The sequence below is a fragment of the Eulemur rufifrons genome, chromosome 2 (genome assembly GCF_041146395.1).
Source record: "Eulemur rufifrons isolate Redbay chromosome 2, OSU_ERuf_1, whole genome shotgun sequence".
In the NCBI taxonomy this organism is placed as follows: Eukaryota; Metazoa; Chordata; class Mammalia; order Primates; family Lemuridae; genus Eulemur; species Eulemur rufifrons.
The window spans coordinates 10113333-10138941 of NC_090984.1; the positions used below are offsets into that span (position 1 = coordinate 10113333).

At 43.2% G+C, this 25609-nt stretch overlaps 1 protein-coding gene across 1 annotated transcript; it reads left to right on the forward strand.

The window, feature by feature from the left end:
* On the forward strand, window positions 1–25581 carry LOC138397224 (adhesion G protein-coupled receptor E3-like). Its single transcript, XM_069491196.1, is given in 13 exon segments — window positions 1–14; window positions 3152–3275; window positions 4012–4186; window positions 6060–6179; window positions 9419–9603; window positions 10453–10561; window positions 10564–10649; window positions 11943–12178; window positions 12865–12931; window positions 13154–13251; window positions 14387–14555; window positions 19099–19201; window positions 25418–25581. Coding segments are annotated over 13 exon segments (1650 nt in total).
* The last annotated feature ends 28 nt before the right edge of the window (window positions 25582–25609 follow it).

The following is a 25609-nucleotide window of genomic DNA, read 5'->3' on the forward strand; positions in this document are numbered from 1 at the left end:
ATGGCTTCTTCCAGGTACGTGGTGTCACAGCAAAGTAATTCCCAGTGTTGGAGTCCAAGTGGGTCCTTGGCTCCGTGCGAGAAAGAATTCAAGAGCGAGCGTATGGTGTAAAGCAAAAGCAAGTTTTATTCAGGAGGTATAAAAGATCTCTGCAGAGTAGAGGCTAGTTCTCCCTGCTGAAAAGTACAACTTTGGGGCCTTTTTATTTATTTATTTTTTATTTAAGCACTGGCTTAATCATAGGCTGAGCAGGGGAGGAACATTCATGTTATTCTTGGAAACGAGCAGTAACTTCCTAAAACTGGGAACCCTTCCCTTTCCTTACTTTGTAGGGTCCCTCATGGAAATGTTGGTGGGAGATTCTTTTTTAGCATGCGAATATATTATAACTCAGGTATAATGAGCCGCAAGGTCAAGCAGCGGCTAATTTCCTTGCCATCTTGGTTTTGACCTGTCTTCACTTGTTCTGCCACAACGTCCTGTTTTTGATCGGGTTGGTCAGGGCTTTTGATTCTGTGTTAAGCAGGCCCTGCTGGTTCCCCATCTCAGTGTGACCACAACAGTGACTGCACTTAACCTACCCCCAGTCAGGAGCTACTTGGTTCAACAATTAGCAGTCTTCTCGTTCTCCTCCTTCTTCTGTTCTGCTTTGAACACTTTCTCCTTTTCCCTTTGGATTGTGGTTTCCTTCCTCACCAACCCATTCAGACTATGCTCTCCAATGTTGCCAAAATTTTCCTTTTGGTCCAATGCAATGGGTTGTTCGTCATCTTCCTCATCACAAGTTCTTTTTTTTTTTTTTTAATTGATGTCCTCTCCTCCTTGAAAGTTTTTATGACCTAGCATTGCACTGACTTTTTTCCTGTCTCTCTTGCTATTCTTTCCTCCCCTTCCTTTTTCTTTTTCTTGCGCCAAGAAAATGAATGATAATGAGGACATGGATGGAACTGGAGGCCATTATCTTAAAGTCAAACAAGTCAGACACAGAAAGACAAATACCTCATGTTCTCACTTATAACAGGAAGTTAAGTAATGTGTACATACAGACATAGAGCGTGGAATGATAGAATATGGAGACTCCAAATGGTGGGGGGGAGGGGTCGAGGAGGGCGGCTGATGAGAAGTTACTTAATAGCTACAATGTAAGTTACTTGAATGATGCCTAAAAGCCCTGATTTCACCACCATGCAACCTGTGCATATAACAAAATTACACTTGTGCCCCATAAATTCATGCACATAAAATAATAACAACCAACATTTTTGAGAACTCACTGTGCACCTTACATGTATTAACCCCTTTAAGCCTCACAGTAGCCTTACAGGATAGATGCTATTATTATCATCCCCACGTTACAGATGAGAAAACGGGCACAGAGAGGTTATGTTGTTTGTCCAAGGTCACACAGCTAGTAAATGGCAGAGCCAGGATTCGAACCTAAGCCTTCTGGCTCCAGATGTTTGCTATAACACTTTTCCCACAGCATTCTGCCTAGGATCTTCTGTTTCTCTACTCCCTCTCCCTTCAGGCAACATCATGATTCCATGACTTCAATCACCACCTCTGTACAGGTGGTTCCCCAACTCTGAAATCTCATCCCTCCTTCTGGCCCCAGATCAAGCAACAATATCAGCAACCACAATATCAATCAAAGCTTACATTTACTAAGCCGCTACTCTAGCCTGGAATCAGACTAAAATTGCTTTACATTCGTTATTGGACAACATCTCCACATTATAGATAAGAAATGGCATCACAGAGAGGTTAAGTGAAATGCTCAAAGTCTCACAGCTATTTAGTTTTAGAGGCAGGTGATAGACCATAAAGTCTATCAAAATAGGCTAGGCACGGTGGCTTACACCTGCAATCCCAGCATTTTGGGAGGCCAAGGCAGGAGGATCACTTGAGGTCAGGAGTTCTAGACTAGACTGAGAACATAGCAAGACCCCATCTCCACAAAAAAATTTAAAAAATTTTACAGGCCTGGTGTTGTGTGCCTGTAGTCCTAGCTACTCAGGAGGCTGAAGTGGGAGGATCACTTGAGCCCAGGAATTCAAGGTTACAGTGAGCTATAATTGTATCACTGCATTCCAGCCTGGACAGCAGAGCAAGACCCTGTCTCTAAATAATAATAATAATAATAATATAAGCTATACTTAAAAGCAAATATCATGTCTCCCTCACCTTTGCTGTTCCTAGCACAGTACCTTCTATATATGAGATATTCAGTATATATCTATGAAATCAAACGTGACTGAAGCTTGCTTTTTGGCAACTCGAGGCAGAGTCCTGGACACTTCTGAGATGGAGTATTTGTGAATTTCGGTTATCCATGAACTCTCCACCCACATCACTGGCTGGAACAGGAATGGGCGATGGAATGAATAAGAATAGGATTCTAGGCTGGGTGAGGTGGCTCACGCCTGTAATCCTAGCACTCTGGGAGGCTGAGGAGGGAGGATCACTTGAGGTCAGGAGTTTGAGAGCAGCCTGAGCAAGAGCGAGACCCCGTCTCTACTAAAAAGAGATAAAATTAGCCAAGCATAGTCATACACGCCTGTAGTCCTAGCTACTTGGGAGGCTGAGGCAGGAGGATCGCTTGAGCCCAGGAGTTCAAGGTTGCAGTGAGCTATGATGATGCCCCTGCAATTCAGCCTGGGTGACAGAGTAAGACCCTATCTCAAAAAATAAAAATAAAAATAAATAAAGATTCAGGAACGGTCCATGAGCCAAGGAATGCAGGCAGCTTCTAGAAACTGGAAACATAAAGTAAACAGAGTCTCCCATAGGGCTTTTAAAAGGAACCAGCCATGCCAACATTCTTGATGTTAACCGATTCCAGACATCTGGTCTCCAGAACTGTAAGAGCAATAGATTGATGTTGCTTTAGCCACTAAGTGCATGGTAATTTGCAATAGCAGCAATTGGAAACTTGTACAGAGGGGTCCAAAAAGAGTTGGTATTGCCCTCTCTGCCTTAAAGGCTCACAGCTAGCCCCTAGGGCCTTTTCTCCGAAATCCTGCAACTGTTCTGGATTGCCCTAAATGACCAAGTAACATATCACCCTCTGCTGGACTTGTGGGTAACCTTTGTTTCCCTTAACCTCAGGGTCTGTTTTAGCTGATACAGGTCACCTATTTCGGTCTCTCAGATCACATCGTACAGATCTGGATTCAGTACACCTGAGCTGGGGCCCAGATTCTGCATTTCTAACAGGCCCCCAAGTGATGCCAATGCTGCTGGTCCAAGGACCACACTTCGATTACAAGGATGAGGTGGGATTGGCATAAAAATAGTCTTTTAAATCACCTCTATTATGACTTTCAAAACTTCACTTTGGCCGCCCTTCCTTCTTCCCCAGCCACTGACCCAACTCTTTGCTAGACTTCATAGACAAATTTCTTGATTTAAAAAGGCCAATAACAGTGTGTTTTGGGCTATAACTCTATTTTAGGGTTTCTGAACTTTGGCACTATTGACATTTGAGATTGGGTCATTGTTTGTGATAGGGGCTGTCCCGTGCATTGTAGGATGTTGAGCAACACCCCTGGCCTCCACCCACTAGGTGCCAGTAGCAACCACTCTCTTGTCATGACAACCAAAAATGTCTCCAGCCATTGCCAAATATCTCCAGTGGTGGGGAGGAGGCAGAATCACTCCCAGGTGAGAACCACTGGTCTCTTTATAACAAACTTACCGCTACCCTGTTGGAAAAAGATGTTAATATTAACAAATCCTTACATGATGTTTACTAGATACAGATAACTGTTCTAAAAACATAGCATCTCTTAACTCATTTAATCTTCCAGAAAATTCTATGAAATCCTTTTACTGTCCTGAGGCACAGAGTGGCTGAGTGATCTGCCCAAGGCCACACAGCCAGTAAACAGTGGAGTCAGGACTTGAACCTGGTTCCTCTGGCTCCAGAGCCTGCTTTCTCGTGCTTTCTGCCATTCTTTTAGATATGGGACTTATCAGATTACGTTTTTTTAAATTTTTATGTCTTTAAAGCTGCAACAGATTGTTGACCAATTTGAGTCATTTATCACCAAATGGCAAATGGAAAAGAAACAAGAAGTTGCATCCGCAGCTACATCTATCCTCCGGGATGTGGAATTAGATGTTCTAAAAACTGCTTTGAAATTCCCAGGGCAAAAAGTCCAGGAAGTCCAAGACAGTACTGTGGGTAAGAAGATGATGTCACCTTATACATACTGGAGACTAGTTACCCATTGGGGTCTGGATTAAGCAATTAGAAAAAAAAATGCACTGCATGAGTTCATTTATATAAAATTCCAGAAAATGCAAACATATCTATGGTGACAAGGAAGGGAAGGAGGGAGAGATGACAAAGAGGCATGAGAAATTTGGGGGGAAATTATTGGGGGAAATGTTTCCTACCTTGATTGTGGTGTTGGTTTCACTGGTGTATACACCCAATAAAACTCATCACATTGTACACTTTGGTGTGTACGCCTCAGTAAAGCTGTTTACTAAAAAGATTGCCCGTGGTTTCTAATCCCGGGTCTGAAATTTTAACTTAAAAGTAGTTTGTTTGTTTGTTGAAAATTCAATGCCTAACCTTCTTGGGAAACTGGAATCCGGACACTTTAGTTCAAAATTAAACCATTTTTCAGATTATGCATCACGGTCATCTCTGCTGATTTTGCCAAGTCCTAATTGTTTGATCTGGGACCAGTGCTTTCACCTCACTAGGCTTCAGTTTCCTCATCTGTAAAATGGGAATAATAGTAGTGCATGTAATGCACTTAGAACTAGGGTGGTGATTGCTATATTTATGATTATTCTATCTCTCTTCTCTGTAGTATTATAAAGTATTATTAAAATAGCATCATTCTTGATGTGCTATTTTGTTATTTGCTTTTTCTTAACCCTGCTAACATACACCAAAAGAGACAATAAGAACCCTGCTACACCCATCAACCAGTTGGACAATTTCCAGCTCATGTCCAGCCTTGCGCCATCTGCTTTTTAAGCTAAATATTTTCATGAGCTTCATTCCTCTTGTTTCTCATCTTTATTGAGAGGAAGTTGGGAAATAAAATTGTATATCTTTAAGATTCATAACGTGATGACTTAATATACATATGTTGTGGAATGATTACCACAATCCAGTTAGCACATCCATCACCTCGCCTGGTTACCTTTTATTCCATGAGCTTGCTTCTTGATCACAATCCTTTCATGACTTCATTTTTACTGGAAGCGTGGTTCCTATTATGGGGCAATGTCATCACTTATGTAATCAGTTGTTTCTTGTTGAAAGTCTCCCATCCAAATACTAACCAGGCCCAACCCTGCTTAGCTTCCAAGATCAGACAAGATTGGGCACGTTCAGGGTGGTATGGCCATAGAAAGTGAATTGTTTCTTGTTGAAAGTCTAGGTAATAACCCATTTTTCACCATTGTTATCTATGCTGCTAGGAACTTTCTTGGAGCCAAATCTGCGCTCTTGTCCATGATTGTTTTCTGAGGATAAATGCACAGAAATAGAATTATTGCTTCAAAGGCAATGTGCTAGAACGTGATTGCAGGAGTTACAGTCTCACCTAACTTCTGAACTTCAGTTTCCTCATCTGTATAATGATCCTTCACGGGGTTATAGGAGACGGTTATAAGATGACATGAGGCCAAGCACAGTGGCTCACATCTGGAATCCCAGCACTCTGGGAAGCCAAGGCAAGAGGATCTCTTGAGACCAGGAGTTCAAGACCAGCCTGGACAACATAGCAACACCCTGTCTCTACAAAAAATAAAGAATAAAAATAAATGACATGTATAAGGCTCTTAGCCTGCTGTCTGGCACATCCTAGACATTCAGTAAAGGAGATGTTCATGTTGCTATGCACATTTTGGGGGGAGACAAGGTCTCACTATGTTGGCCATGCTGGACTGGAACTCCTGGTCTCAAGATATCCTCCTGCCTTGGCCTCCTGAGTAGCTAGGACTACAGGCACATGCCACCACAACTAGCTACTATGCACATTTTTAAAACATCTTATAACATCACTAAGCCTGCTCATTGCTTTTCTTACCAGCCTTTGAAACTCGAGTGGTTACAGACAATTGCTCTGAAGAAAAGAAGACATTCAGCTTGAAGCCCCAAATGAACTCATTGGACATCCATTGCAATGACATTGTCCAGGGAAACACACAAGGTACATGTGATAGCTGCCTTCAGAATCCCTCACACAGAGCAGCATCATTGTGTGAGTCGTGGGGACACAAGCCCAGTAGGCTCCTCCCCTAATGTGTTTGCTACCCTCAGACTGTGTCATGCGAGTTTTGCCCTTTAAAAAACAAAAGACATCCTCCCAACGTGGAGGATTTCTATCCTTCAGCATGGAAGAGACTTCTTTGCAGTTCAGGGGTGTCTCGGTTTGGGTTCACCCAGGAGCAGATTCTGGGACAAGTGTGAGGAATTTATTTGGGAGGTTATCCTAGGAAACATCAGTGGGAATATTCATCAGGGTTCTCTAGCAGACGTCCCCAGCCTTTTTGGCACCAGGGACCATTTTCATGGAAGACGATTTTTTCACAGACCAGGGAGCGGGGGATGGTTTCAGGATGATTCAAGTACATTTATTGTGCACTTTGTTTCTATTATTATTACATTGTAATATATAATGAAACAATTAAACAACTCACTGTAGGTTGGGGACCCCTGTTCTAGAGAAACAAAACCAATAGCATGTCGGGGGTGGGGGGAGAAAGAGAGAGAGATAATTTAAGGAATTGGCTCTTGTGATGATGGAGACTGGCAAGTCCAAAACCTGCAGGGTAGACAGGCAGGCTGTACACCCAGGAAGGACAGTTGATGTTGAAGCTTGAATCCAAAGATAGTCCGGAGTCAGAATTCCCTCTTCCTCAAGAGACCTCAAGCTGTTTTCTCTTAAGATTGAACAGATTGAATGAGACTTGCCCACCTTATACAAGGCAACTTGCATGACTCAAAGTCTACCGATTTAAATGTTAATCTCATCTAAAAAATACCTTCACAGCAACATCCAGACTGGTGTTTGACCACATATCTTGCTACCATGGCCTAGCCAAGTTGACACATTAAAATGAACCATCACCAGCCAGGCACGGTGGCTCACGCCTGTAATCCTAACACTCTGGGGGGCTGAGGCAGGAGGATCACTTGAGGTCAGGAGTTCAAGACGAGCCTGAGCAAGAGTGAGACCCCTGTCTCTGCTAAAAATAGAAAAAATTATCATGGTGGTGGATGCCTGTAGTCCCAGCTACTCGGGAGGCTGAGGCAGGAGGATTGCTTGAGCCCAGGAGTTTGAGGCTGCAGTGAGCTATGATGATGCCATAGCACTCTAGCCCAGGCAACAGAGTAAGACTCTATCTCAAAAAAAAAAAAAAAAAAAAAAAAAGAAAAAGAAAAATGTCTGGTTTGATCAGAGATAAAGACACCTGAAGTATTAATATTTGTAGTGGCCATCTCTTAACTGTGGTGTTTCTGATTCGAGGTAATCAGACCTAAAGTGTGAAGTCCTAATTAAGATGATGGCTTACCCCAGCATAGCTTAAACTAATACACATAAGAATATACTGTTGGCTGGGCACGGTGGCTCATGCCTATAACCCCAGCTACTCAGGAGGCTGAGGCAGGAGGATCGCTTGAGCCCAGGAGTTGGAGGTTGCAGTGAGCTACGATGACACCACAGCACTCTAGCCTGGGCAACAGAATGAGACCCTGTCCCAAAAGAAGGAGGGGGGACTGAATCACCCTCCTCACTCCCCACTTCATATTAAAAAAATTTAATAAACATTTTTTTAAATTTTTAAAAAAGAATACACTGTCCTCCCAGCAGCATTATTCAAAATAGCCAAAAGGCAGAAACAACTCAGGTGTCCATCAGTGGATGAACGGGTAAACAGAATGTGGTATGTCCATACAATGGAATGTTATTTGACCATAACAAGGAAGGAAGTACTGATATCTACTACAGCAAGGATGAGCCTGAAAAACGTGATGCTGACTGAAAGAAGCCAGACACAAAAGGTCACATGTTGTATGATTGCATTTATATGAAATGTCCAGAACAGCTAAACCTGTAGACATAGAAAGTAGATTAATGGTTTCCAGGGGCTTGGGGAGGGGCAAGGTAGTGATTATTTAATGGGTATGTGGTCTCTTTTGGAGGTGATGAAAGTGTGTTGGAACCGGATAGAGGTAATGACAACATTGTGAATGTACTCTGTGCCACTGAATACAATTCACTTTTAGTTCTTATTATTTTATTTTATTTTATTTAGAAACAGGGTCTCACTCTGTCACCCAGACTGGAGTGCAGTGGCCCAATTATAGCTCACTGCACCCTCAAACTCCTGGGGCCAAGTGATCCTCCCACCTCAGCCTCCCAAGTAGCTTGCTAGGCAGTTCCTGAGCACCAGGGTGGTAAGGACGAGGGCTTGGCAGATACGAGGAAGGAAAGTACTGCCTGAGGAATCCAGAGGGAAAGAGAATAGAAGGAACGGCGGCACTTTGAGTTTTTAATTTTTTTATTTCAGAATATTATGGGGGTACAAACATTTTGATTCCATGTTTTGCTTTTGTGCAGTTTGAGTCAAAGTTATAAGTGTGCCCGTAAGCAAGGTAGCATGCACTGCACCTGTTAGATGTAAGTTTACCCAACCCCTCCCCGCCCCACCTACTTGATTTCTGCTGAGTTTTACTACCTTATGTGCACATGGGTGTTGATCAATTTGTTCTAGTTTAATAGTGAGTACCTGTGGTGTTTGTTTTTCCGTTCTTGTGATACTTCACTTAGAAGAATCATCTCTACTTCTATCCAGGTTGTTATAAAAGGTATTAGTTCACCATTTTTATGGCTGCAGAGTACTCCATAGTACGCATAGACCACATTTTATTAATCCATTCATGTATCGATGGGCACTTGGGTTGATTCCACATCTTAGCTGAAGAAAACCCCAAAGGCAATCACAACAACAAAAATTAAGAATGGGACTTGATTAAACTAAAAGCTTCTGCACAGCCAAGGAAACAATCAATAGAGTGAACAGACAACCTACAGAATGGGAGAAAATATTTGCATGCTACACATCTGATAAAGAGCTGATAACCAGAATCTATAAATAACTCAAACAAATCAAAAAAAAATCAAATAACCCCATAAAAAAAAGTGGGCAAAAGACTGAACAGAACCTTTTCAAAAAGAAGATAGACTAATGCCCAATAAACATATGAAAAAGATTTTTAATTCTTTTTTTAGAGATACAGTCTATGTTACTCAGGCTGGCCTTGAACTCCTGTCCTCAAGGAAGTCCCTTGCCTCAGCCTTCCCAGTCATAGGGACTACAGGTGTGCACTGATGTGCTCGGCTATGACGGCACTTTTAAAGACTCCATTTTTCTGTTTCCTCAGGGCCCAGTGCAGTAGCCTTTATTTCCTACTCTTCTCTTGGAAACATCATAAATGCATCATTTTTTGAAGAGATGGGTGAGAAACATTGAGTTTACCTGAATTCCCAGGTGGTGAGTGCTGCTATCGGACCCAAGAGGAACACGTCTCTCTCCAAGTTTGTGACTCTGAGTTTCTAGCATGTGAAGGTGGGTCACCACTGTGATTTGAGCTTGTCAGGTTTCATGGAGGCAGACTAAACAATGTGTGTAATATAGTCCCCATCAGTGGTTCTAGACCTGCACTGTTCCATGTGGCAGCCAGGAGCACCTGTGGCTATTGGGCGTTTGAAATGTGGCCAGTCTGAATCAAGATTTTGAAGACAGTATTTTCAGGTTTACATCTAGTATTTCCAGATTTTGGTGATTTAATAAGAAGAAAAGAAATTAATTAATCATTAAATCATAGATTTAATCATTCCACATTATATGCATAAACAGGTGTCATGACATTACATGGTACCCTATTAATAAATGCAATTATAATTTGCCAATTAAAAATCAATATTTGAGGCCAGGTGCTGTGGCTCACACCTGTAATTCTAGCACTTTGGGAGACCGAGGAGGGAGGATCACTTGAGACCAGGAGTTCTAGACCAGCCCAGACAAAAGCGAGACCTCATCTCTACAAAAAATTAGCCAGGAATGGTGGCATATACCTGTAGCCCCGGCTCCTTAGGGGGCGGAGTGAAGGATCTCTTGAGCTCAGGAGTTTGAAGTTGCAGTGAGCTATGGTGACATCGCTGCACTTTTGCCCAGGCAACAGAGTGACATCTTGTCTCAAAAAAAAAATGTATACATTAAATGTGTGCGATTTTTATATATTAAGTGTACCTCAATAAAGCTGAAAACAAACAAACCAAAAGGACAGCCTAGCAGACACTTTCCACACTATTACGGGGCTTGGTGCCTGTGTTTAGGATGCCCCAGTCCAGGGAGGAGAACCATACTGTGAGAGCAGGAAAGCATGACCGTGAACTCTCCTTTTCTGGGTCCCAGGAGGAGGATCCTGTGCTGACCGTCACCACCTACGTGGGGCTGGGCCTCTCTCTGCTGTGCCTCCTCCTGGCGGCCCTCACCTTCCTCCTGTGCAAAGCCATCCAGAGCACCGCACCTCGCTGCACCTGCAGCTCTCGCTCTGCCTCTTCCTGGCCCACCTCCTCTTCCTCACGGCGACCGACCCGACTGAACCCAAGGTACTAGTGGTGTAAGAGGACCCCTGCCCTGCCCTAGGGGGTGCGGGCTCACGGAGCGATGCCGCACGGGATACCTTCATGCAACGGCCTTGTGTCTGTAGAGGAGGAAAACATAATTTTTCTTGTACCTTTCTGAGTTCCTCGCTGGGACCCCTGAAACAAAGGACAGATTAACAAGAGAAAAACAAACGTAAGTTTATTAACACGGGTGCATATTTCCTATATACATGGGAGATACTCAAGAAATGAGTAATTCCCGAAAAGGTAGATTAGAGCACCAGCATCTTCCATAAAGAATAAGTTTTTGGAGAAGTAACAAGACAAAGGAAAAGGATCTGAGTCTCTAGAGGCAGCAAATTGTGGGAAGACAAGAATATGGGAAAGAAATCATAGACAAAGGCTTGTTAGTAAAGTCTGTTTTGTGGATTGCTCTGGTGCTGGCTCCAGCCTGTTATGAATCTAGAGTTGTCTTCAGGGATCAACTTGTGTCCTTCCTGGTACAAAGGAGAGAAATAACACCTTCGTAGATTTATGTCCTAGAATACTATTCAGCCAACAAAAAAAAAAAAAAAAAAGGAGGCCGGACACGATAGCTCACACCTGTAATCCCAGCACTTTGGGAGGCTGAGGCAGGAGGATCGCTTGAGCCCAGGAATTTGAGGCTGCAGTGAGCTATGATGATGCCACTACACTCTACCCAGGGGGACAGAGTGAGACTCTATCTCCAAAAACAAAAAAAGAAGAAGGAAATCCTCTCATTTGTGACAACATGGATGAACCTGGAGGACATTATGTTAAATGAAATAAGCCAGGCACAGTAGACACATACTGCGTGATCTCTCACTTACATGTAGAATCTAAAATAGCCAAACTTCGGGTGTGCTGGCTGATGCCTGTAATCCAAGCACTCTGAGAGGCCAAGGCAAGAGGATCACTTGAGGCCAGGAGTTCGAGACCAGCTTGAGCAACATAGCGAGACCCCGTCTCTACTAAAAATAGAAAAATTAACCAGGTGTGGTGGTGGCATCTGTAGTCCCAGCTACTCGGGAGGCTGAGGCAGGAGGATCTTGAGCCCAGGAGTTCAAGGCTGCAGTGAGCTGTTGTCACACTGCTGCACTCCAGGCTGGGTGACAGAGTGAGACCCTGTCTCTAAAAAAAAATAAATAAACAAACAGAAAGGAATGCTCTTGCTCTAACGCCAGGTGCTCAGAGCCTAATGCCAATGTCAGGGAGAGGTCCTGGGGCCACACTCTTCCCTGACAACCCCTTCTGGTGACCTTACTCCTCCTCCAGGTGCTGTGTGCTGTAGTTGCTGGTGCCTTACACTACCCCTACCTGGCCTCCTTCACCTGGATGCTGCTGGAGGGCCTGCACCTCTTCCTCACTGCGCGGAACCTGACGGTGCTCACCTACCCCAGCATGAACAGACTCACGAAGTGGCTCACATTCCCAGCTGGCTACGGCGTCCCCGCTGTGGCTGTGGCCATTTGTGCAGCATCTAAGCCTCACCTTTATGGCACCCCTGATCAGTGAGCTTGACCCTCGCCCTGTGCCGTGGACGGTTTCCTAGGAAAGCTTTTGTGGGGGCAGCATTCATGAGGAGGAGGAGGATACACATATCCAATGGCCTCTCTGTTCCCCTTTATGGCAGCTCTAACCTCTTCTCCAGTGGGTCTGGATAAGACAGCAGTGAGAGTTCAGAAGGTTCTGAAAGGAGGGAGATTTGGGGGTTAGGTCCCAGCTTCATCCTTCCCATGATTTGGAACTTCGAGTTCTCACGTCTCAGTCCCCTTATTAGTGAAATGAGAGGAACAGTTGTACCCATTGTCCTAACCTCAGAATTCTTGTGTGAAAACTCAACGGGACTATGCTCTTAAATTTTTAATGTAGGCTGGGCACCGTGGCGCACGCCTGTAGTCCCAGCTACTTGGGAGGCTGAGGCAGGAGGATCGCTTGAGCCCAGGAGTGTGAGGTTACAGTGAGCTATGATGACGCTGCAGCACTCTAGCCCAGGTGACAGGGCAAGACCCTGTCTCAAAATCAAAATGTCTGACATAACGCTGGCACATGACAGTGAGAAATCAAAGCCGTGATTGTCGTCAGCTGACTTTCAGGAGGAGTTGGAAATGTTTTCTGACAGGGAAAGTGCCACTTCGTGTTCGTGTCATGTGCTTCCTCTGACCTCTCTTTGTGTCCCTTTTCCAATTGTTCCCAGCTGCTGGCTCAACCTGGATCAGGGATTCATCTGGGGTTTCCTTGGCCCAGTCTGTGCCATTTTCTGTGTGAGTATGTGCCTCTGACGTTCCTAACCCAGGAAAAGCCGCCAGAAGTGCCGGGTACAAGATAGAACAAGGGGCGTGCATCTCCTCCATTGTGTCATTTGGTTTTTCCACCTGCTACCAGTTCGACCCATGTGCAGGGAGGTAGAGCTTTTGTGTGCAATTTAAAGTGGACACTACATGCTATCTTAACTTGCACTCTACATTGTCTGTGTGTTCCTGCAGGTGAATTTAGTATTTTTGCTCTTGGTCCTTCGGATTTTGAAAAGGAAACTTTTCTCCCTCAGTAGTGAAGTGTCAACCATCCAGACACGAGGTAGGATGTGACAGATGGTACTTCCCACTCCCTGTTGTACCCGCCCCTACTCGTCCCTCCTACACACACACACACACACACACACACACACACACACGGATACCCCACAACCATGCTCCAGGGACTAGCAAGGCCAGGGTCATCTTCCATTGTCACAGTTCATGAGAACCTGTATTTGCTACAATACAGGCTAAGCTGCTGTGACAAAAAGATCCCCAAAAAAGAAGGATGAAATGGAAGTTTATTTCACTCTCATGTCACAGTTCAGGGGTGAGCATCCCAGGGCTAGTGGAGAAGCTCTGCTCCACAAAGTGACCCAGGGACCTAGGTTCTTTCTGTTTTGTTGCTCCATCATCCCCTAGGAAGGAGGTGACATAGAAGTGGCACATTCCATATTTGCTCATATCCCATTGGCTGACCTTGGTCACATGATGACATCTAGCTGCAAGGGACACTGGGAAATGTAGTCTCTAACTGGATGGCCACATGCCCTGATAAATCTCAAAGGAGAACAAGATTTAACACTAAAAGAAAGAGGAGTAGAAGGGAGAAAACAGTCAGTTTCTGCCATACAAACACAAGATGCATACAGGTGTACTTTTTTTACCAAAAATAACCAACTCCAGTGCAGACGCAGTGTCTCATGCTTGTAATCCCAGTGCTTTGGGAGCCCAAGGCAGGAGGATCTCTTGAGGCTAGGAGTTCAAGACCAGCCTAAGCAACACAATGAGACCCCCTCTCTACAAAAAAAAAAAAATTAAAAATAGCCAGGCATAGTGGTGTGCACCTGTAGTCCCAGCTACTCAGGAGGCTGAGGCAGGAGGATCACTTGAGTCCAGGAGTTCAAGGCTGCAGTGAGCTGTGATCACGCCACTACACACCACCCTGGGCAACAGAGTGAGACCCTGTCTCAAAAAAAAAATCTGTATAACAACTCCCTGAAATAAGACTATAATAAAGATGAGGGAACTGAGTTACAAGAAGGTAAAGTAACTTGCCTCAAGGTCACACACTTACTTAGCACTGGGTTGACTTTAAACCTGGATACTCTATCTTCAGAATCCTCACTCTAACAGCTACACTATAGGGGTGTCTACATCCATTATTAGCTTTTTGACATCATCATCTCTGACTCCTCTCAGGATGTTGACACTTAAGGCAACACTTCAGCTCTTCATCCTGGGCTGCACGTGGTGCCTGGGCATCCTGCAGGTGGGTCCAGCTGCCCAGGTCATGGCTTACCTCTTCACTATCATCAATAGCCTTCAGGGTTTCTTCATTTTCCTGGTCTACTGCGTCCTCAGCCAGCAGGTAAACAATGACCTCTCTCTTTGTTGTTTTAAACTTAAGAAAAATTTGGGCCAGGCTCACACCTGTAATCCTAGCACTCTGGGAGGCTGAGGCAGGAGGATGGCTTGAGAGCAGGAGTTTGAGGTTGCAGTGAGCTGTGATGACACCATTGCACTCTAGCCTGGGCAACAGAGCGAGACTCTGTCTAAAAGGGTAAAAATGCTGCTATTGAAGTGGTTACCTTGGAGCTCGGACTAGGGGTGTAGATTGGAAAGAGACATGAGGAAAACTTCTGGAATGCTCAGATGTTCCATACCTGGATCTGGGTAGTGGTTTACACAAGTGGTTACTTACATTAAAATTCATCAAGCTGTACACTTAGGGTCAGTGCACCTGGCATGTTTTCCTATGTTATACCTTAATTCAATTTACAATAATTAAATTTACTATGTTGCACCTTAATTTAATTAAACATGCTTTACTATGTTTAAAAAATATGCTGTTGATTGTAAGGTACATCATTTATGAACAGCTTGCAGAAACTAAATAATGGCTATATCAAAAAAATCATGTTTTTCTTCAGCTTTCCTGCTTGTAACAGTCAGCTAATTCTGCATAACAAACAACTTCAAAAAATCTCAGTGGTTTAAACACAAATGTTCATTTTTCTCATTCTTGGGTGTGCAGGTTAGATGGGCGCAACTTGGGTTGGCTCCAGGATGCAGATCAGGTTCAGGTTGGCTCCTTGTGACTCATTCTGAGGCTTAGGTAGAAAGGGGAACAGCTCCTCGGCATATATTCTTCTCATAACAATAGCAAAATCACAAATATGAGGGCTTTCCAGAAAGTATACAGCCATGTAATATGAAAAATTATATTAACAATGGCTGGATACTTTCTAGACAGCCCTTGTAGGGAAACCCCACTGGGCAAGGTCATTTTAAGCCTGCAATTCTATTTGCATCACTTCTACTAATATCCCATTGGCCAAAGCAAGTCACATAGCTAAGCCCAAACAATGGGAAATGAACACTCCACCCACCTTGAGGCTAAGACAAGATATAATACTACCACAGAGTATTGAATAATGGAGATCAATAATGAAATCTAGGCCAAGTGCTGTGGCTCGAGCCTGTAATCCTAGCACTTTGGGAGGCCGAGGTGGGAGGACTGCTTGAGGCTAGGAGTTTGAGACCAGCCTGGGCAATAGCAAGACCCCATCTCTATAAAAAAAATTAAAAAATTAGCCAGGTGTGGTGGTGCACACCTGCAGTCCCAGCTACTCAAGAGGCTGAAGCGAGGCAAGAGGATCACTTGAGCCCAGGAGTTGGTGGTTGCTGTGAGCTATGATCACACCACCACATTCTAGCCCAGGCAACAGAACAAGAACCTGTCTCAAAATAACAATAATAATAATACAAGCTGCTCAACATGAATTCTTAAACACATTTCAGTGTGGTGCTGTAGTCTCCATACTCATATGTTTTAAGAGTTCTGCAATGAAATTACATAACAAGCTAATTTTTCCAGCATTTATTATGAACATTTCCAAACATCTAAAAACGTTTAAAGAGTTATACAGTGGGCACGTGTATACCAATCACCTGATTCTATAATTAACATTGTGCAATATTTGCTTTGTCACATATTTCTCCTACCCATCCTTTCATCCATCTCATTATAAGCAAGCGTATAGCCAAAGAAAACTGTAGGCAACCCCTCAGTGCATGCATGCACCTGAGTAAGCACAATGCAAAAATACCTACTCTTCCCTCCAATTTTTGATGACATATAGTTTTTATTCAATATGGCTACTAAATTCAAGCCAATTCACTTGTCTGCAGCTGAACAAAAGAAATGGTGATGTGTGTCCAACACTAGAGAAATACTGGCTGCTGTGAACTTATTGAAAAAGTCTTCAAGATGGTCCCTTACTAAGAGGTGCTCAGGCGTAATGTGGACTGCATGCTGGCTCTAGAATTGAACCCCTAGACAAGATGCAACTCTATACTATTGACCCAGGTTTTACCTAAATTTAGTTAAATTATCCTATGTCTATAGAACAAGATACAGATTGAAACCCCAATGAATCCCAGATCCATGTGGTCCACATCAGAAGGTACAAAGGCCAAATAAACATAGCCTGGCAACCAGAAGAAATACAAAATCATTCAAGCTTTTTATTTATACTCCTCAAATACCATAAACAGGATACATAGTTCAGGTATCCCTTGTGCAGTTCAGCCACTAAGATTTTGGGGATGTTTGTTACTGCAACAACACCTGTCCTGACTGATACACAAAACTTGTCCTGACTGATACACTTCCTTTCTTTCCTGGTGTGTTCTCTCTCTCTCTCTCTCTCTCTCTCAATCTCTCTCTCACCCTCCCTCCCTCCCTCCTCCCCCTACTCTTTTCCTGGCTCTTAATACAGGCACCCAAAGAATCAAACTTGGAAAGAAAAAAAGAACAGCTCCTCAGAGGATGGAGAAGGAAGAAACTGGGATGACAGGGCAGACATTACCTAGAGAACAAAGGACAACCACAGGCTTAGAGAGCATTCAAATGTTAATATTTGTCCAGGCACAAGAATATTTTATGTCTGGGAGGATATTCAAAATACATTAGTGAAAAAGCAAATTTCAAAAACATTACTCCAGAGGGTTCCATTATATTTGTTTATATTATATATATAAACATTTATTGCTTCATTGAACATTGAGTCAGATTACCAAAAAAAAAGAATGTATTGTTTATGTTATTGTCTTGTACTTATTTATTAATACATGTGGGTATGGGTATTTATGGCATATCAGAGTGGTTCTCAATGACGAGCAGCTTTGTTCCCTCCAGGGGACAGTCAGCAATGTCTGGGGACATGTTTGATTGTCACAATGGGGGTGGGAGATGCTACTGGCATCTAGTGGGTAGAGGCCAGGAATGCTGCTAAACATCTCACAGTGTAGAGGACAGTCTCCCACCACGGAGCATGATCCAACCCAAGATGTCAACAGTGCCCAGGTTGGGAAACCCTGGTGCAGCAGATGCTGTCGACAGCCCTCTCATATCCCTTTGGCATTTATCTCTGCATGCCTGGGGTTGCTTATTGCAAATACCTATGACTCTGTGTCTGGGGCTTTCTTACTGCCCAGGAGACATATCTAGCTCATGCACTCATAAGATGGTGGTGCCAGAGAGTAATGGCCCTTCAGGACAGCCAGCAACCCAGGACTGATGGGAGCTGGTGGATGAATACCCCGGCTCCCTCGCCCCTCAAGTGGCAGGACTTCTCCACTGCACCCCAATGAGACTGAGCCCTGGCTGTCCACAGTGGGAACGTCCTTGATTATGCATCCTTTGCTGGCTGCCTTCTCTCCCCTGCATCACTTTTTCTCCACCCTACTGGTGTTCCTTGGGATCACTCCTCAAATGAATTCCTTCACTTGACCCCTGTCTCAGCATCTGCTTCTGGGGTACCCAAACCAAGATGCGTGAAAGGATACCACCAAAACAGTATCAGTGATTTTCACTAGACTGAGGAATTTTGTGTAACTTTTATTGTCTGTTTTTTGCATACGTGTATTTTATAAATTTTTTATTGTGGTCAAATATACATATATACATAACAGAAAATTTACCATTTTTAACTTTTTTTTTTTTTTTTTTTTGAGACAGAGCCCCTCTCTGTTGCCCAGGCTAGAGTGCAGTGGCATCATCACAGCTCACTGCAACCTCAAACTCCTGGGCTCAGGAGATCTCCTTGCCTCAGCCCCCTGAGTAGCTGGGACTACAAGCATGTGCCACTGCACCCGGCTAACTTTTCTGTTTTTTCTAGAGACGGGATCTCGTTTTTGCTCAGGCTAGTCTCGAACTCCTGGCCTCAAGCAATACTCCCACCTCAGCCTCCCAAAGTGCTGGGATCGCAGGAGTGAGCCACCATGCCCAGCCTCTAATTCTTCTATTTTTTGTAGATATGGAGTCTCACTATGTTGCCCAGGCTGGTCTTGAACTCGTGAGCTCAAGCAATCCTCATGCCTTGGCCTCCCAGAATGGTAGGATTATAGATGTGAGCCACCATGCCCGGCCCATTTTACCCATTTTTAAGTGTACAGTTCAGTGGCTTTATATTCACAGTGCTGTGCAACCATTCCCACGATCTATGTCTAGAATGTTTTCTGTCATCCCAAACTGAAACTCTGTCCCCACTAAATAATAACTCTCCATTTCCCCCTGCCAAGTCCCTGGCAACCACCATTTTACTTTCTGTCTCAATGAATTTGACTATTCTAGGTACCTCCTATAAGTGGCATCACACAATAGTTTTCCTTTTGTGTCTGGTTTATTTCACTTGGCATAAGGTCCTCCGGGTTCATTCATGTTGTAGCACGTGTCAGAATTTCCTTCCTTTTCAAGGCTGAATAATATTCCATTGTATTGGATATGCCACATTTTGTGGGAAAAGGTCTTTTAATAACAAATTGCTGTCTTCTTCCCCACTCACTGACTTTCCTCCGCTTCACCAACGTTAACAAAAAACATCCTGCTATGTCCTTTGATGTTCCAGGTCCAGAAACAATACCAAAAATGGTTTAGAGCGATCGTGAAACTAAAATCTGAGTCCGAGACACTTATGCTTTCCAGCAAGTTTGGCCCTGACTCAAAACCCAGTGAGGTAAGAGAACATGTGACTTATTCTAATGTCTCACACACACGCACGCACGCACGCATGCACGCACCCCTTGACACCCTGAATTTCCTTTCCTTGTCATAGCACAGCCTCCCTTTCCTGGAGGGTATGAATCCTTTTCCTGATAACCTGGTTTGAGTTCCTCATTCTTGTTATTAGTGTATTGTTTCTCAGTGCCTCTTCCCTGCTCACGAACAGTGCTCAAGCTGCTTTCTGTATACATTCTTGTTGTGCAAAGAGGTGTGGCTAAAACATCTCACCAGCACCACTGTAATCTAACGTAGAATCCCACTGGGGGAAATGTACAAGCGTAGGCAAAGCAGGGTAATCACCATCCCTCCCACCGTCCTGTGGAAAGGTGGTTGTGAGCCCACCAGGGAAAGGGCTCCAGGACTCCACCCCCGCTGCTCTGCATAATTCTGAAGGAGGATGCAGGAAATAATGGGGCCTCCCTGGGAGAGAAAAGGGTCCTGTTAACAAAAGAGGATCCTCTAACGAAAGAGGATACCTCTGGAACTGGTTGCTGGTATTCTTCTGTTCTTCCTTTGAGCTAACTCTGGCTCAGTGCACCAAAGAATGAGCTTCCAGCACTATGTGAGATTTCTCCCATATGTGTCCCTTATTCGTCCTTTTGGAGAAACAGTAGCATATACTTCTAAGAAGCTCCATCCCTGGATCACCAAATGGGCTCCTAAGCTCTAAATCTGTAAAAACTCTTCCTATGTGGCTTGGTTTCACACCTCCCGTGTGCACACCCACCACACCCACCCACCAGAAACCCTTAGAATATGTTGTTTTTAAGTTAAACTAAATTGAGAATTTTCTGATAAATCATCTTCAACATTCCTTGAAATATTATGTGATTTTCCTCAGCAGTGGAACTATTGAGGTCGCTAGAGAAACATTTATCTTTAGTTTCAAGTCTGGGCGTGGTGGCTCACGCCCGTAATCCCAGCACTTGGGAGGCAGAGGTGGGAGAATCGCTTGAGCCCAGGAGTTCAAGACCAGCCTGGGCAACATAGTGAGACCCCCATCTCTTAAAAAAAAAAAAAAAAGGAAGGAAGGAAGAGAGAGAGACAGAGAGGAAAGAAAGAAAGAAAGAGAGAGAGAGAAAGAACGAAAGAAAGAATAAGGTGAGTGCATCTTTGGGTTTTTTCCTTTTTTAATGTTTCTTTTTTCTGTTTTTTCATTTTATTACCTTCTTCTTCCTTTTTATCTTATTAAATCTCTTATTATATTGATTTTTATTTTAAATTTTGTTGTCTTTTTTCCATAATTTTGTGATTCTTCCCTTCTTTTTTCTTTTTATTTTTATTACATTTTTCTATTTTTTCATACTTTTTATTTTGTAAATATTTTCTTTATTTTATTTTATAACTCTTAAGATGAGTGTATCTTTGAAAAGGGAAAATATAAAATAAACACTATGAATCTCTCTTTAAGAAATAGATTAGTTTTAACTAAAAGAATCTCTTAGACTTTTATTTTTCAAGGCACAGGATTTGAGTAAAAAGTTAATGAAAGTCTTTCTCTTTCTCTATGGACAAATTTGACATTGGGTCAACTTTCTAGCTCTGTTCCCTAGAAACTTGATAAAGTTGGAAGATCAGTTGTGTAACCAGGCAACATTGTTTATGGGAAAAGCCATGCTTGACTGGTAAATTGCATCTGGACAGGGAGTTCTGCAAAAGAACCATAAATACCAGGAGGGAAGACATAACTCTGAGCTTCCTTCATACAATGACTGTTATAAGTAGGCCAGGAACCCCTAACCTCGTGGGCTGCTACAGGAGAGATTCCCCTAGGGAGCTTAGGACTGCTAAACCAAGCTGTAACTTTCTGGGGGGAAAAGAGAATGTTTGTCGAGTTCTATAATGTGTCAGGCACTGTGCTAAGAAACAGGCATAAAAAAGAGCAAGACCAACAAGAGTCTAGCCTTTCTTCATAGACAAGCACCAACATGCAGGGGGCTAAAATCCTGGAGTGGTCTGTACTATGTCTGAAAAGTTATCAAAAAGAAGAATTCGGCCGGGCGCGGTGGCTCATGCCTGTAATCCTAGCACTCTGGGAGGCCGAGGCGGGAGGATCGCTCGAGGTCAGGAGTTCGAGACCAGCCTGAGCAAGAGCGAGACCCCGTCTCTACTGAAAATAGAAAGAAATTATATGGACAACTAAAAATCTATATAGAAAAAATTAGCCAGGCATAGTGGCGCATGCCTGTAGTCCTAGCTACTCGGGAGGCTGAGGCAGGAGGATCACTTAAGCCCAGGAGTTTGAGGTTGCTGTGAGCTAGGCTGACGCCACGGCACTCACTCTAGCCTGGGCAAGAAAATGAGACTCTGTCTTGACAAAAAAAAAAAAAAAAAAGAAGAAGAATTCCTCATCCTGCATTTTTTCTTTCCCATCTCTGTTAATGACACCTCCCTCTCACCTGTGGCTTAGGCTGAAAACCTTGGAGTCATTCTTTCCTCTTCTCTTTCTCTCACACCCCACATCTAATCCTTCAGCAGATCCTATTAGCTATAGCTTCAGAATAGATCCAGAATCCTTCCAGCCTTCACGGTTAGCTGCCTGGTGTTCATCAACGCTCACCTACATTATCGTAGTAGCCCCAGGAGAGCCACAAAGATTGTTAGCAACAGACCCAGAACTCAGCCCCTGGTCTCTTCTCTCAGCCCGGGGGGTCTGTTCCAACCACATCATACCACAAAGTCAGGGTCCCCACACCATAATTCAAGTCTACAATCGCTCAGAAGACAGGTGCTACAGAAAGAGACCAATCACTGGAGGCACAGACGGAGCCCAAAGCCCAGCTGTGACATGTATCCACTAAATGACAGCAGACAAGCCATGAGACCCCTCTGGGCCTCAGTCTCTCCAGCTATAAAATAGCGTTGGTAATTATTCCAACCTCACAAAGTCACGGAGAAGATTAAATGAGAGCCACTGAATATATATGTATATGTCTCTAGCACGTGATATACATTTGCTAAACCATGACTATTAATATTTTTATCCACCAAGAGCATCCAACCTTTGCTCCCTAGAGCGAAAGTGGTAAGAGGAAACCTCTTTCATGTTTGCCTCTGTCTGCAATTAGACAGTAGTGAGAGGTGTGGATCCACTGAAGTTCCCTCTTCTGAGATGTGAGAACTTCCCCTGACCCCAGATAAACAGTAACTTGGGCCAATAGTCCCCTGGGTGGAGAGCATCACTCCAATCTCTGCCTCCCTTGTCACATGATGTTCTCCCTGTGGGTGTATCTCTGTGTCCTAATTCCCCTCTTCTTATAAGGACACCAGTCACTGGATTAATACTCATCTAATCCAGGGTGACCACATCTTAACTTGATTACAGGAGCCAAGACCCTATTTTAAAATAAGGTCATATTCCCAGGTTCTTGGTATTGGGACTTTAACCCATTTTTGGAGACACAATTCAGCTGACAACAGCATGTGAAATGAAATTTATTCTTGCATAACCAAGCAGTATTTCCCAATACTGCCAAGCACCCATTCAATGGCTTCTCTTTGTGTTCCACTTTAGGATTCCAGAGAGAGTGATAAATTAGCACAGCATTTGTTACAGTTGCACATAGAATCCAAAGAGCTCAATATTTGGTGAAATTAAACAATGTATCACACTCTTAAATTTGCAAACAGGTAAGCCCTAATGTAACAGATGTGAAATGCAATACCAATTCCCTACAGTAACAACCAGAAGAATATTATTAATATAATTGCAACTTGTCTTATTTCTACAAAAATATTCAACAGAGCTTATGCATAAGACTTCAAAAGCACAAGCAACAAAAACAAAAATAGATAAATGAGACTACATCAAACCAAAAACCTCTGCACAGCAAAGAAAACAATTAACAGAGTGAGGAGTGAAAGGTGGTCTTGCTAATAACCTAACGGAGGAAAATAAACTATCAAACAGAACGTAAGAGAAATAAACTCACAGCACATAATTGCCCCTTTCTCTGCCTGCATGTGAATCTCACACCCTTTCAAGGAGACAGCCTGTAGAATAGGAGAAAACATTGCAAATGATTCATCTAACAAGGGACTAATATCCACAATATACAAGGAATGCAAACAACTCAACAGGAAAAAAACAAATACCCCATTAATAAGTGGGCAAAGGACATGAATAGACATTTCTCAAAAAGAAAACATACAAACAGCCAACATGTATACAGAAAAAGATTTAACATCGCTAAGCATCATGGAAATGCAAATCAAAATCACCGTGAAATATCATCTCACTCCAGTTAGAATGGCTATCATCAAAAAGACAAAAAAATAACAAACACTGGCAAGGATTCAGAGAAAAGGTAACTCTCATACATTGTTGTTAGTAAACTAGTACAGCTGTTATGAAAAGCAGTATGGAAGTTTCTAAAAAAGCTAAAAATAGACCTACCATATGATCCGGCAGTCTAACTGCTAGGTGTATACCCAAAGGAAAGGAAATCAGTGTATCAAAAAGATACCTGCACCGCCATGGTTACCGCAGCACTGTTCACAATAGCCAAGATACAGAACCAACCCAAGTCCCATCACTGGATGAATGAATGAAGTGTGGCATATACTACATAATGGAATACTATTCGGCCATGGAAAAGAACGAAATCCTGTCATTTGAAGCAGCACGAGTGACCCTTATGTTAAGTGAAATAAGTCAGACACAGGAAGATAAATACCCGTTCTCACTCACATGTGGGAGCCTAAAATAAATGAGCTTATGGGAGTAGAGAGACTAGTGGTTATAAGAGGCGAGGAAGGAGAGGAGAGAGGGGAGGATAGAGAGGGGTTGGTTAACAGATACAAAATTACAGCTAGCTAGGAGCAGTAAGTTCCAGTGCTCTGCAGCACTATAAGGTGAATATGGTTAACAACAATTTAGTGCATATTTTCCAAAGACTGGAAAACAGGATTTTGAATTTCCATGGGACAAAGAAATGATAAATATTTAAGGTGATGGATATGCTAGCTTGATTTAATCATTACACATTGTATACACGTATCAAAATATCACTGTATCCCATAAATATGTACAATTATTACATGTCAACTAAAAATAAAAGGAAAAAATGCATGAAAATCCAGTGTGTTCCCTAAAGGCAAGACACTCATGCTCTTAAAGAGGAGTGGAGCCAGGCATGATGGTTTGCACCTGTAGTCCCAGCTACTTGGAAGTCTGAGGCAGGAGGATCACTTGAGCCCAGGAGTTCAAGGCCACAGTGAGCTATGATGGTGCCACTGCACTCCAGCCTGAGTGACAGAGTGAGACCCCATCTCTAAAAATTATTTTTTTAAAAAAAGGAGTGGAAATCCCTTTATAACCCCCAACCATCCAAACTTAAGTCATTTCCTCCTTCTCCTCTCTCATGGGCCTCTCATATCACAATTTTTGAATCTATTCTATTTGCATAATTTCTTTTTTTTTTTTTTTTTTTTTTTTTTTTTTTTTTTTTGTTGAGACAGAGTCTCACTTTGTTGCCCAGGCTAGAGTGAGTGCCGTGGCGTCAGCTTAGCTCACAGCAACCTCAGACTCCTCGGCTTAAGCGATCCTACTGCCTCAGCCTCCCGAGTAGCTGGGACTACAGGCATGCGCCACTATGCCCGGCTAATTTTTTCTATATAGATTTTTTTAGTTGTCCATATAATGTCTTTCTATTTTTTTTAGTAGAGACGGGGTCTCGCTCAGGCTGGTCTCGAACTCCTGACCTTGAGCAATCCACCCGCCTCGGCCTCCCAGAGTGCTAGGATTACAGGCGTGAGCCACCGCGCCCGGCCTATTTGCATAATTTCTTATATAATGTTTTCCTCTCCCATTAGACTGTAGCTGCACAACGCAGGCACTATATCTGCCTTGTTGACCACTGGACCCAGTATACAGTAGATGCCCAATAAATGCTTTGCCAGATGAAAATATATATATATTATATAATATATTCAATAGGATTTAAATTTTCAGCTTTAAATAATGTTATTTATAGATAACTTTAATTTATTTAAATTAAATTCAACCAATCAAAATATTTACTTTAAATAATTTCATTAACAATTACGATGTTCACTACAGTATCAGTATTGAGTGGGTTTACTGAGAGAAATTCAAATGTTTTCAAAGAAAAACGTTTTTTGGAAAAGTAATTTTCATTTGTGCTCTATACTCCGGCTACCAGGAGCGCCCCAGATATGGATGAGGGAGGCCGCGGGCCCACCTCGTTCCCCTCTCTCCAACCCAGATGGATTTCCAGATTCAGGGACGTTCCCTCTGGGGTCCGACTCTACCCCGCGAGGGGGCGCCGCACCTGTCATGCTTCCTCCTGACCGCCAGGTGGCGTAAGGCGAACCCTCTGGACTCTATTATCCCC